The 13,619-nt window shown below is 39.8% G+C and overlaps 1 protein-coding gene across 9 annotated transcripts in view; it reads left to right on the top strand.

Annotated features, from left to right (window-relative positions):
* LOC148891161 (receptor-type tyrosine-protein phosphatase mu) overlaps positions 1 to 13,619 on the top strand; it is a 188,281-nt gene that overhangs the window by 134,404 nt on the left and 40,258 nt on the right. For 6 of the 9 annotated variants that reach the window (XR_016116511.1, XM_089008956.1, XM_089008958.1 and 3 more), the window contains 3 exons: positions 2,328 to 2,578; positions 6,289 to 6,369; positions 6,471 to 6,497. Coding sequence is in view for 8 of the 9 variants with exons in the window: in XM_089008956.1 (XP_088865082.1) it covers positions 2,328 to 2,578; positions 6,289 to 6,369; positions 6,471 to 6,497 (359 nt within the window). In the remaining variant the exon portion in view is untranslated. The remainder of the gene's footprint in view (positions 1 to 2,327; positions 2,579 to 6,288; positions 6,370 to 6,470; positions 6,498 to 13,619) is intronic. The other 3 variants (XM_089008959.1, XM_089008960.1, XM_089008963.1) reach the window with 1 other exon arrangement.

Genomic DNA, 13,619 nt, shown 5'->3' on the forward strand with positions numbered 1-13,619 from the left:
TAATGTAAAGTATAGCTATATGCGGTCTATCTTTGTAAAATACGCTCAGTAGAAGTCATTTGAAGTGATTTTACAAATTATGGACGCAACTTGTCCGGAGGCGTCGGTTGTCCTTTAAATCGCTGTAATGGTCCAAAAACCCGATCGTGTATATCTTTTTTTTTTTTTTTTTTTTTTTTTTTTCCTAAACGCTCCTCCGCTTTCTCCTCCTGCAGCGCACTTACTCACAACCTCTTTTTTTAATGGCGGTTAGAGGGGTGGCGGATTTCTCTTAATTGGAGATTAAAAAGAGTGAGCGTATCCGACGGCGTCAAAATGTCACATCTTTGTCAATTTTTTCGCTCGCCGAGGCAAACGGCTCGCGCCATTAGCGTCATGTCGAGGCCTCTCGAAGCCTGCGGAGGAGGGGGGGGGGGGCTCCCCATACGGCGCCATATGCCAGGAAATTGAACAAACAGAAGAGATTTGCGACAACAAAAGCAGCGGGAGGTCACAGCGGAGGGGTCATCAAGGCGATGCCATCACTCCAGACGGCATCGCGGCTCCGTTTTGTGAAATAAGCGAGCGTTGACTCCATCTTTTATTAATCACCGCGGGGACGCTCTTCTATTCTCTTCTTCCATCGTCGTTGAGGTCAGGCTACATTTCAGAGAGACGCTCCTGTGGGAAATCTCTTTTATTCTGTCCAAAAATGGAAAGCGGGGGGTCGGGGGGGGGGGGGGGGGTTAAAAAAAATTCCACTTTTTGAAGTTGGAATGACTTTTCCGTTTTTAAGGTTTGAATGGTAAGAGTTAAGAAAGAAAAATCACATTTAAATATTCAGAAAGTGGAGCTGAGGCCTTGAAATCAAAGGGGGGAGGGAAACAATCAGCATTTGTAATTAAAAAGAAGAAATACAACAAAAGAAATGACATTTTGATTAAGGAAGGAAATCCTCTACTCTATTCGCTCTCTGTGGGTTATTTAAATTACTTTTTTTAACTCATTCACTGCCAGGCAATGTGCAAAAAAAATTATTAGTAAGTTTTATTTATTTATTTTTTTTATTAGTGTTATTATTATCATTATTATTATTATGAATATTGTGATTATTGTGATTGTTATTGCCAGAGTATTTGTCATTTTTTACTCCAATTGTACGAATAATTGGAGTAATAGAATATTGAGTTTTAGGATGATATAAACGTCCAATTCAGCGTAAGAAACTGTCAGTGATGTTCAATCGGACACTGTGGACCAAGGCTCGAACACAGAAAGATTGTCTTTTACTGCCGGCAGGAGATGTAGCCATTCATGACAGACGCCTGAATTCTGCAGCCTTCTGCCAAGCTATTTATTGAAGGTATATGCAAATTAAAGTGATACATTAGTAAAACATAGTATTCTCGATTAGCATACCACACCCCTGGACGTTCTGAGCACCAGCAGCTGTTAGCACTAAAACATAGATATTTTAATTGGTTGTCTTTTCCATGAACTGATACATTTGTAACTTGGCTAATGAGCTCTTCCTGTGAGGGAGTTTCAAGTCCTCCTGTGACGAAGGAGTTTCCCAAATCCTAAATTCTGTCCAAGGCCAGATCTCCTAGATCAGGGGTGTCAAAGTCATTTTTTTGCCGCGGGCCACATTGTAGTTATGGTTTCTTCTCGAGGGCCGTTATGAATTTGGGGAACCCATTAGAATGTTTAAATCCCTTCAAATATTACATATAGAGCACACAGCAAATTAATGAATAACTCGTTTTCAAATCTGAAGTCAAGAATAATGACTTTTATTGTGGTTGACATCCAAAAATATGAAATTTTGGCTCAGATTTTAGCCATCATCATGGAATTTAACAAGTTTGATTTGCTTTCGCGGGCCGAAAAAAATGATGTGGCGGGCCGGATTTGGCCCGCGGGCCTTGACTTTGACACCTGTGTCCGAGATGAAGATGACAGTTTAACAAACTGTGTCTGTTTCACTCAGATTGACTGTGGCCATCTGCGCTTTGACTGCGGGCCTATTGTTTGGTTGGCCAGCTTTCAGTCATATTTTTATTAGTTTTCATTTATATGTTTGTTTACTTTTTCACAAATTCATGTGGTCATTTTGGGGGAGTGAGTGGAAAAAAAAGGATAAAAGTGGGTCACTATATAATGTTCCCACGATAATGTCCAAGATGGCAAACACTTTCAATCATGATGACCTCAGATGGATTTGGGTCAGGAAGTCCAACCCCCTTTTCACATCTTGAGTATTCTTGTTGATCTAAAAAGATGAAATGACTTCCAGGTCGATTAGAGCAGTTCTTTATTTGGATTTTTTATTGTATTATCTTTTCAAGGAAACTCGCCAAAAAGCGCAAAGAGACGCTAAACAGCACCCGCCAAGAGATGACGGTGATGGTGAACTCCATGGACAAAAGTTACACGGAGCAGGGGACCAACTGCGACGAAACTCTTTCCTTCATGGACACGCACAGCCAGACGCTCAACACGCGCAGCGAATGCGCCCTCACCGCCGTCAACGCGCGTAGCGAATGCGCGCTCACCCTCAACGCGCGCAGCGAATGCGCGCTACCACTCAACGGCCGAGGTACGACCGCAAGAATACCACATTGTCCTTCTTTTTTTATATTATCGTTATTTATACATTTTATTATATATATATATATATATATATATATATATATATATATATATATATATATATATATATATATATATATATATATATATATATATATACATATTTATAGATTTTGTTATACAGTGAGACCTCAACTTACGAACTTAATTGGTTCCCAGACAGAGTGTGTAAGGCCAAAAGTGTGTATCTCAAAAAAAAAATTCCCATAGGAAACCATTAAAATGGGAATAATCCGTTCCCGGGTTTCCATAAAATATACTTTTCAACTAAATAAGCCTTAAAACTACACACATCATACCTTATTCTATGTATAATAAATGTGTTATTGTATTATAATGAAAAAATACACTGCATTGTATCATAAAGTCACTTTATTTACATTTGTGATGGTCATTTATGGCTTGATGGAATGGCGTTGGAGGTCGAAGGTCAAAGGGAATTGCTGTTTGGAAAGAGAGGCTTCTGCCGAAGATCACTCCGCCAGCCGTGGTGGGTGTGTATTATGAAAATAGTGCTTATTATAAGGTTTAATTTTCATACATTTGACGTTTGTAAGACAAAAAGTTTGTAAATTGAGATGTTTGTAAGTTGAGGTCTCACTGTATATATTTTTGTTTGTAACTTTTTTTTCTCGAGAGCGGCGAATGATTCGCCCCTTTTCAGCCGGGTTCCATATTTTGAACACCAACATTTTTTGGGGCCTTTGATACCTTGAACAGCGACAACACAATGTAGAACACAATGCGGTGGGTGACCTCTTCATTTCGGGTTCTCGCAAGGGTCCGTTTAATCCTTCGTTGATTGGCAGCTGGGTTAAAGCTGCGCCAGGGGAGGGTGTTGGGGGAGGGGGGTATAATCCCGCCTCCTGAGCGACAGATTAAGCATACGGAATAGCTTTCCTCGAGCACACACACACACACACACACACACGGACACATGTACACACACACACACACACACACACACACAAACACAAACAGACAAACACACGCACGCACGCACACACACACACACACACACACAACAAACAGACAACAAACAGACACACATACACACAGACAGATACACACACACACACAGAAACACAAACAGATACACACACACACACACACACACGCAGATCAACAAACAGACACACAACACACATACACACAGAAAAATGCACACACACACACACAAACAGACACACACACAGAACACAAACAGATACAGACACACAAACAGACCCACACATATAAACACAGAAACAAATACACAAAAGACACACACCCAAACAGATACACAAAAGAGAGACACACAGAAAGAGAAATACACACAAAAACAGACACATGAACACACAAACACACACACACAAACAGAAGCACACACAGACAAACAGACACACACACAAACAGACCCACAAATATACACACCGAAACATACATAAAAGACATAGACACAAACAGAAAAACACACAAAAACAGACACACAGACAGACAAACACACACACACACACGCACGCACACACACACACACACACAAAGATACACAAAAGATACAGACCATAAGAGATACACAAAAGACACACACGCACATAAAAACACGCAAAAACAGACACACGAACAGACAGACACACACACACAAAGATACACAAAAGATACAGACCATAAGAGATACACAAAAGACACACACGCACATAAACAGAAAAACACACAAAAACAGACACACGAACAGACAGACAGACAGACAAACAGACACACACACACACACACACACACACACACACACACACACACAAAGATACACAAAAGACACACACGCACATAAACAGAAAAACACACAAAAACAGACACACATACACACTCACAAACAGGCATACACACACACATAAACAGACAGACACATAAACATACACACACTCACGCACCGCCTGCCGGGCAGGAGCCGGCAGTGATGCTCTGACCTTGATTAACTGTCTGTGGTTGCGCAGCGCAGATCTGTCGTCTGCTCGCTTTTCAGGTTCAAACGTCTGATTTCTGATCGTGGTCGCTGGCGGCGACCTTAAGTGACAGTCCTGTTTGGGGATTAAGACACGCCGCGGATTAGACATGAGTTGTAATCACAACGTTGAGCATATTGACTCTGGAATTGAGTTTGAGGCTGCCATCCACTTTATTTTTGGTTCTTAATCTCAACCATATTGGCCTCTTTTTTTTGTTTTAAATCCACATGTTCACTTGGTGGTGACTTGGCCACTTAGCTGACATCTTCAAATGAGCAAATCAACCTTGACGGCGGAGGCTAACAAGCTTCCAGGATGTTTTCAAATAATGTCCCCGGCCTAAATCACAAGCGCAACATGAGAGTGAATGGACAATTTACAGCAGTGTCGCGTTCATGAAAATCCCGAAAAAGATGCAAGAGTTATACCAAATGAGATAATCACGTGCTACTTTGAAAACGTGTGCAGTTTGAAATCCTTTAAAAAAATGGAAAAGTCAAACATTTCCGAATAAAAGTTAATGTGAGCATGTTCACATAAAAAAAATAATATTTTGAATAATAAGACTAATACAGTAAAGTCTCGTTATATCGATATCGGTTATATCGATAGTCCCGCTTATTACGATACTATTTCTATGCACGCACAGAGAAAATTACATGCAAACAGGGTCGGATATATCGATAGTCCCGGTTATATCGATATTTTTTCGGACTCCCTTGAATATCGATATAACGAGACTTTACTGTATTTAATTTCGAAGCGCCTTTCAAAACTCTCAAGGACACTTTTTTTGTGTGTGTGTGTGTGTGGGTGAGCAGCGGCAGCCATTTGCATCATCATCATATTGTGAAATATGCTAATATGTATGACATACAGCACATATGAAATTACTGTCCTCTCGGACCCAGCATGCAAGGCACTTATAATGACTTTAACAAACATAATAAACTCACAATATTCACTGTACTCGGAAGTAACACAGCACCAAAATTATAAAAGCAAGAAGAAAGGAAGAGGAAAATGGGGGACCACCGACCCCCACTCGTCCACCGACCCCCACTCCTGCACCCAACCCAGAGCGGAGGCACCAAAAGCGCTGTATGAGGAAACAGAAGAGGGGGAAGCGTGGAGATACCCGCACTAGGCTCGCGGCTAGCCCCCACCGGCCGCCCATTCCTACCATCACGCTAGCTAACGTACGCTCGCTGGACAATAAAATGGACTACATAAGACTTCTCCGCTCAACTTCCAAGACAAAAAGTTCTGAAGAATAAATGACTCTGTGTTTTTGTGTTGTCATAAATATTTGTTATTTCATTTTTTTGTTTGTTTTTGTGACTTCAAGATGGCGCCGCGAGAGTGGCTGCCTTTTTAGTAGCTTTTTCTACATATTTCTTTCCTGTCCTCTTCCTTTCATAAATTTGCTGCTGTGTTACGTCCGGGTAGAGTAAACGCTAGCGCGAATGGCTGCCGCTGCTCACCCACACAAAAAAAGTACTTATCCCGTGACTGTAAAGTGTCCTTGAGAGTTTTGAAAGGTGCTTAGACAGTAAATGTATTATTATTATTATTATTATTATTATTATTAATAATAATAATAATAATAATTTTTTTTATTATTATTTTTTTTATTATTATTTTTATTACTTTTTCTTTTTTGTTATTGTTGCAGCGGGATCCTCGCCTTCCTCTTTCACGCTGCCCAAAGCCAACACGCTGAGCTCGTCCATCCCGACCAGCGCCTTCTACCCGGGTAACCTTCACACACTTTGTGGCTCGAGATGCTACGCTAAACTAGCTCTATTCCTTTCTGGCTTGATCTTGACTGCAATAATTTGTTTCCGTGCTCTTCAGACCCCTTTGTGCCGACCGCCATTTTAGGTGAGAATTTTCTTTCTGTCATGCTACTTAGATGACTTCTGTTTGATGTACTGTGTTAGATGTTACAACCGAGACGCCAGACAACATCTCGCTTTTGTTCTTTAAGAAAATCGTTCGCTTCTCTCAAGCTTCCTTCTGGCTCCCCAAAAACTGCAAAAGATAAAGAAACTATTTTGCTGCGTTGACTTTAAAAGAAAGAATGAAGAGTATTCATCGACGGTCTTCTCATCTTCTATAAAATGTAGACCAAGGCGCCTAAAACGGGAATTATACCCCAAAAGAAAGAACAAAATGGAGTTAATTGTGGATCAAAATAATCACGGAAATAGCAAGACCTCGAAATGGAAACTCATGATTTAATGGTGTATTATCCTAGCCTAATATATTAGCGGCTAACCGCTATCCTCATCCGCCATTTTTGTATTTACGGCCAAATGCAGACAAATAAAAACGGTTGTCTGTTTGGCTGGACATTTCATGTTATAGTAGCTGGTATGCTAGCTGCTACGCTAGCCCCTAAGCTAACCCCTATGCTAGCCGCTACGATAGCCACTACGCTAGCCCCGATGCTAGTTTTTTTTTGCAAATTTCCCCATTGTGGAACGAATCAAGGTTTTCTGATTCTAAGATAATCGCTATGCTAGCCCCTACGCTAGCCCCTAAGATAGCCCTTACAGCATAGGCGCTAGTTTTAAGTCCCCTTTCAATTGGCTGATAACGAGATTCTCAAAACAAGTTGATTAGTCGTTCGTCGACTTTGAGTTTCGGGTTGTAATAGTTGAGTATTTTTGTGACTGCTAGTTCATATTCGCTTTAGACTTTTATTTTCGCAATTCAGCTTGTTTTCGATTCATTTTTTTAGAGTACGTTTGTAACTTTGTCTCACTAACGCCGGATCCACCCCGCCGCAATACCGTGATACCTCAACTTCCGAATTTAATTGGTTCCCAGAAAGTGTGTGTAAGGCGAAAAGTTCATCGTCCAAACATTTATTTCCCATAAGAAACCATTCAAAATGAGAATAATCCATTCCCAGATTCCCATAAAACATAATTTTCTACTGAATATGCTTTAAAACTACACAAAAATACCTTATTTTATGTATAATAAATATGCTATTGTATTGTCATTAAATAACTAAACTGTGCTGTGTAATAAAAGCGTTTTATTTACGTTTGTGATGATCATTGGGCAGAAGTGATCAATACGCTAACAGAATAAGGGCGAGATGTTGCGCAACACCTGGACATGAACAGTTAGCCCATTGGAACTGAGTCTCGTCAATGACTCATTGATACGTTTGAGGACTGTAAAGCACAGATTCTCCTCTCCCCCTTCGCCCCTTTGCCCCACCTCCCTCCCATCCATCGTTTCATATTCGTTTAGCCTTTTTTCCTATTTTTTTTTTTTCTTCCAAAGATCTTCCCCCCTTTTCATCATCGCTACTTGCTCGCCCGTCCTCATTGTCATCCGCCATCTTCCCATTCAAAGCAGGTTCTTCGGGGGTGGTGGCTATGCTACATCCCATCGGCGTGTGATGTCACATGTGTGTTTGACCTGTCATGTGCATGAACAGACGTGTGTGTGAGGCGGGGTTGGGCGAAGTCGACATTTTAGTATTTTTTTTGGGGGGGAATACACAAACAAATGCAGCTTGTGAGGCGGAAACAAGTCTTCTCACCTTCCCTTTCAACCAAAACATTCATGTCTTCCCCTCCTTCTTCTTCATTTAGACCCCCCGTCCCCCTTCGTCAACCCCCCTCCTCCAAATCGCACCCTGCGACACAACTATTCTATTATTCTTTTTAATGTCATTATCCCCGCGCCGTCGGCGGCCTACTTGTTTGTGTTTTGCTTCTCGCTTCCCGATGAAATGGAATGATAAAAAAAAAAAAAAAAAAAAAAAAAAACAGGCGCCACCCCCCCCCCCCCCCTCGTATCGCATCACACGGGCGACAAATTGGGGGCGTCGCGCCGTGCTTTGAGTTCTCCAGAAGAAAGAGTTTAACTGTGCGCGTCACTTAAAGGGGCGTCTTTCATCATCGCCGCCATATGCCGCCGTTAAGTTTTTAATGAAGCGGGACGGGGACGATTGGCGCCGACCGTTGTCAAAATAAATAAAGATAATTAATGGTATCAAGAATTTTGGGGAAAAAAATGGTGTAGCGGATATGCTAAAGTAAAAAAAATATATAGATTGGATTGGATTAGCCTTTATTAGTCTCGCAGTGCAGAAATTTACCTTTCACAGCAGCAAAGTGATGATAGGAAGAACAAAGGAAAAGAAGAAGTAGAAAATCAAAATGCAAGAGCTGCCTCCCCACCTGTAGGAGAACTAGTGGGTAACCCGGAAGTAACACAAATAGAATAGTAAAACAAACAGATAGAAAGATAGCTAATAGCTAGCCAGCTAGATAGCTAGCCAGTCAGCCAGATAGCTATTGTACGCTCACCCACAGAAAACTTATCCTGTGACTGTAAAGTGACCTTGAGAGTTTTGAAAGGCGCTTATAAATGAAATGTATTATTATTATTATAAAGTTATTATTATTCAAGGAGTCCGAAAAAATATCGATTATCGATATTATTATGTATTATAGAAATAGTATCGTATTACTATATATATCGATATAACGAGACTTTACTGTATTATTATTATTATTATCTCCTGTAGTGCTTTATAATGTGGTGCGCCTTATATTTGGAAAACTTTTAGCTATTCATATATTATAGTTGAAAAAAATTGCTCATTTTTTCATTATAACTACCGTATTTCCTGCACTATAATGCACACCTAAAAGAAACGTTATTTTTCATGCGCCTCATAATCCGGTGCACCTTATGAATGGAAAACATTTTAAAATATGTCATTCATTGAAGGTGCCCCTTATAATGCGGTTCACCTTGTGTATGGAAAACATTTTAAAATATGTCATTAATTTGAAGGTGCCCCTCATAATGCGGTGCACCTTATGTATGGAATTTTTTAAAAAATGTCGTTAATTTGAAGGTGCCCCTTATAATGCGGTGCACCTTGTGTATGGAAAACATTTTAAAATATGTCGTTAATTTGAAGGTGCCCCTTATAATGCGGTGCACCTTATGTATGGATTTTTTTTTTAAAATGTCATTCATTGAAGGTGCCCCTTATAATGCGGTGCACCTTATGTATGGAAAATGTTTTAAAATATGTCATTAATTTGAAGGTGCTCCTTATAATGCGGTGCACCTTATGTATGGAATTTTTTTAAAAAATGTCATTCATTGAAGGTGCCCCTCATAATGCGGTGCACCTTATGAATGGAAAACATTTTAAAATATGTCATTAATTTGAAGGTGCTCCTTATAATGCGGTGCACCTTATGTATGGAATTTTTTAAAAAATGTCATTCATTGAAGGTGCCCCTCATAATGCGGTGCACCTTATGAATGGAAAACATTTTAAAATATGTCATTAATTTGAAGGTGCTCCTTATAATGTGGTGCACCTTATGTATGGAATTTTTTTTTAAATGTCATTCATTGAAGGTGCCCCTTATAATGCGGTTCACCTTGTGTATGGAAAAAATTTTAAAATATGTTGTTAATTTGAAGGTGCCCCTTATAATGCGGTGCACCTTATGTATGGATTTTTTTTTTTAAATGTCATTCATTGAAGGTGCCCCTTATAATGCGGTGCACCTTGTGTATGGAAAACATTTTAAAATATGTCATTAATTTGAAGGTGCCCCTCATAATGCGGTGCACCTTATGTATGGAATTTTTTTAAAAATATGTCGTTAATTTGAAGGTGCCCCTTATAATGCGGTGCACCTTATGTATGGAAAATGTTTTAAAATCTGTCATTCATTGAAGGTGCGCCTTATATTCCGGAAAATACGGTCAATTTACGATATCCTCGTTTGATTCATCCCTCTGCCCCTTTAAATTTTCCATTCCTTCATTTTATTATTTATGTTTTTTTTTTGTTTATTACTTTTGTCATTTTGGTCTTGCCCCACCATCCATCAATCAGCCCCCAAACTCCTCCCACCCTGACTGGGCCAAATCTGGTCCGTGTATAGCGTAGCGTAGCACTCAAAAAAACTGTAACAGGTTCTCATGCTGGATTGTTGCTTATGCCCTCTTTCTTTCTTTCTTTCTTTCTTTCTTTCTTTCTTTCTCTCTTACTCTCTCTGTAACGCCCCCCCCCCTCCCCCCATCCGTCACCTGTTATTTATCTGCTATCTAAAAAGTGCCCATTAATGGTAAGTTCTCCCATGTGGGCCCCTTGGGTGGTGTGGGAAATGGGGTGGTTGTTCTGTTTGTTGGGGTTATGCCATTTTGAGCACTTCTGACGTTTTTGTGACATCACTTGCATGACCAGTGTTAGCATTTCACCCCCCCCCCCCCCCCCTCCACCGAACAAAAGTCCCTCGCCATCCCATGCCGTCATTAGCAACATGAACGCAGCATGAGCTGAGTGCTTTATGGTAGCGTCATTTTCATCTCCAACTCCCTCCTGGGCTTTTTTATTTTGATTTTTAATTTATCGTAAGATCAGGTCAGCTAGGGCGGAATCAATGCTGTCTTTGTGCTTTCCGACCGAAACCCTTTTTTTGCACCACGATCACCCCTTCCTCCATGTTCTTGGGTGCACCCCCACCCCCTCCCCCACCACCTCCACCTCCCTGACAACTACATCTGTGCCTCACGTCTGCCACTGACTGGTTTTAAAAGGTGAACCAGAACTAAATCTGGGGCTTGACTTCCCCTTTAAGCACAATATAGTTCAGGTGACACACATCAATTTTTGTGATGCAACTGTTTTCTTTCTCATCTTTTTATTTAATGGTTGTCGGTGGTCAAGTGAACCGAGACCATCACTCTGGGCGCATACCTGTCAACGGGCCGTATTCTGTCTGATTTTTTTTTTTTTTTTATAATAATGTATATATTATTATTATTATTATATTATTATATATAATATTTCATTCATAAGCGCCTTTAAAAACTCTCAAGATCACTTTACAGTCACAGGATCAGTTTTTCTGCGGTTGAGCAGCAGCAGCCACATCCGGCCCAACGTTCACTCAACCCATAAGTAACTCGAATAGATAGAAAGCTAGCTAGCTAGCTAGCTAACAGATAGCTAATATATAGCCAGCTAGACAGTTAGCTAAGTAGCTAGATAGCCATATAGCGAATAAATAGCTATCTACATAGCCATCTAGCCAGATAGCAAATAGATAGCAAATGGATAGCAAATAGATAGCCAGGTAGGTAGCTAGATAATAGATAGCAAATAGATAGCAAATGAATAGCAAATAGATAGATAGCTAGATGGCAAATAGTTAGCAATTGGATAGCCAGCTAGGTAGGTAGCTAGATAGCAAATAGATAGCAAATGGATAGCAAATAGATAGCCAGGTAGGTAGCTCGATAATAGATAGCAAATAGATAGCAAATGAATAGCAAATAGATAGATAGCTAGATGGAAAATAGTTAGCAATTGGATAGCCAGCTAGGTAGGTAGCTAGATAGCAAATAGATAGCAAATGGATAGCAAATAGATAGCCAGGTAGGTAGCTCGATAATAGATAGCAAATAGATAGCAAATGAATAGCAAATAGATAGATAGCTAGATGGCAAATAGTTAGCAATTGGATAGCCAGCTAGGTAGGTAGCTAGATAGCAAATAGATAGCAAATGGTTAGCAAATAGATAGCCAGGTAGGTAGCTCGATAATAGATAGCAAATAGATAGCAAATGAATAGCAAATAGATAGATAGCTAGATGGCAAATAGTTAGCAATTGGATAGCCAGCTAGGTAGGTAGCTAGATAGTAAATAGATAGCAAATGGATTGCAAATAGATAGCCAGCTAGATAGATAGTATTTTTATAGCATAGTTATATCATCTTAGGTCCTTTTTGAGCGCATCAAATCCATGGCCGTGTTTGAATCACTGTGTACGGCATACGAGAAGGTTTGTACGGGAAACGCAAAAATTGTTCAATATCATTTGTAGATGAAAATGTTTCTTCAGCCGTCATCTGTACTTCTTTGAAGGTGTCGGACGTTTCTCATCCGAAAAGCTTCGTCAGCTAACAAAATTTGCGCTGATAGCTCTGGCTAAAAGTCCGTGCGAAAAGTCTCGAAGAAACCGAATTTTCGAGAAGACAAGTTCCGGTCAAGTGGAATTTTATTATGAAATCAGTTCAATGAAACATTTCACCGTGTTTTTTTTGTCTCGTAATATCATTCATATTTTTTTATAAACATTATTCATCGTAAGAACACACGTTCAAATTATTTTTTTGTTTTCCACAGCAAACTGAACTGATAAATTTGTAACCTGGCTAATGAGCTCTTCCTGTGAAGGAGTTTCAAGTCGTAAATTCCTCCTGTGATAAAGGAGTTTCCCAAGTCCTAAATTCTGTCCAATGCCAGATCTCCTAGATAAAGATAACAGTTTAACAAACTGTGTCTGTTGACCTCAGATTGACCCCAGGTTGTCTGTGCTTCAATTGTGTATTTGAGTCACACATGTTGACTAAGCATATAACAGCGTAAAACTTTTAAATGTGATAACTTCTTATTCTCCATCAGCCGCACAGATCTAAAAATGTGCAAAAATCGTACAAAATACGGCCGGTTGACAGGTATGCACTTACCAAAAAACGAATTATCCGAATAACCGTCCGATAGATTGAATCAAGCAAAAGTCGAGAAACGCTTGAAGCGATTCGTCTGTGTAAGCTCTGAGTCGTACAGGAGTGGTCCATCGATGAAAAGGTTTCTTCAGCCGTCATCTGTACTTTAGGCCCTATATATATATCCCAATATATAGGGTTCTATATAGGGATATATATAGGGCTATTATATACTATTTGAATCATATTCATAACTGGATGAGTAACAAGAAAGCATATTTTCTGAATCTGAAGCCATTGTTTTGATTCTTCAGCAAGGCACGATATAGGGATATACAGTAAAGTCTCGTTATATCGATATTCAAGGGAGTCCGAAAAAATATCGATATAACCGGGACTATCGATATATCCAACCCTGTTTGCATGTAATTTTCTCCGTGCGTGCATAGAAATAGTATCGATATAACCGGGACTATCGATATATCGAT

The sequence above is a fragment of the Hippocampus bargibanti genome, linkage group LG11, assembly GCF_051943395.1.
Source record: "Hippocampus bargibanti isolate YZ-2025 linkage group LG11, ASM5194339v1, whole genome shotgun sequence".
In the NCBI taxonomy this organism is placed as follows: Eukaryota; Metazoa; Chordata; class Actinopteri; order Syngnathiformes; family Syngnathidae; genus Hippocampus; species Hippocampus bargibanti.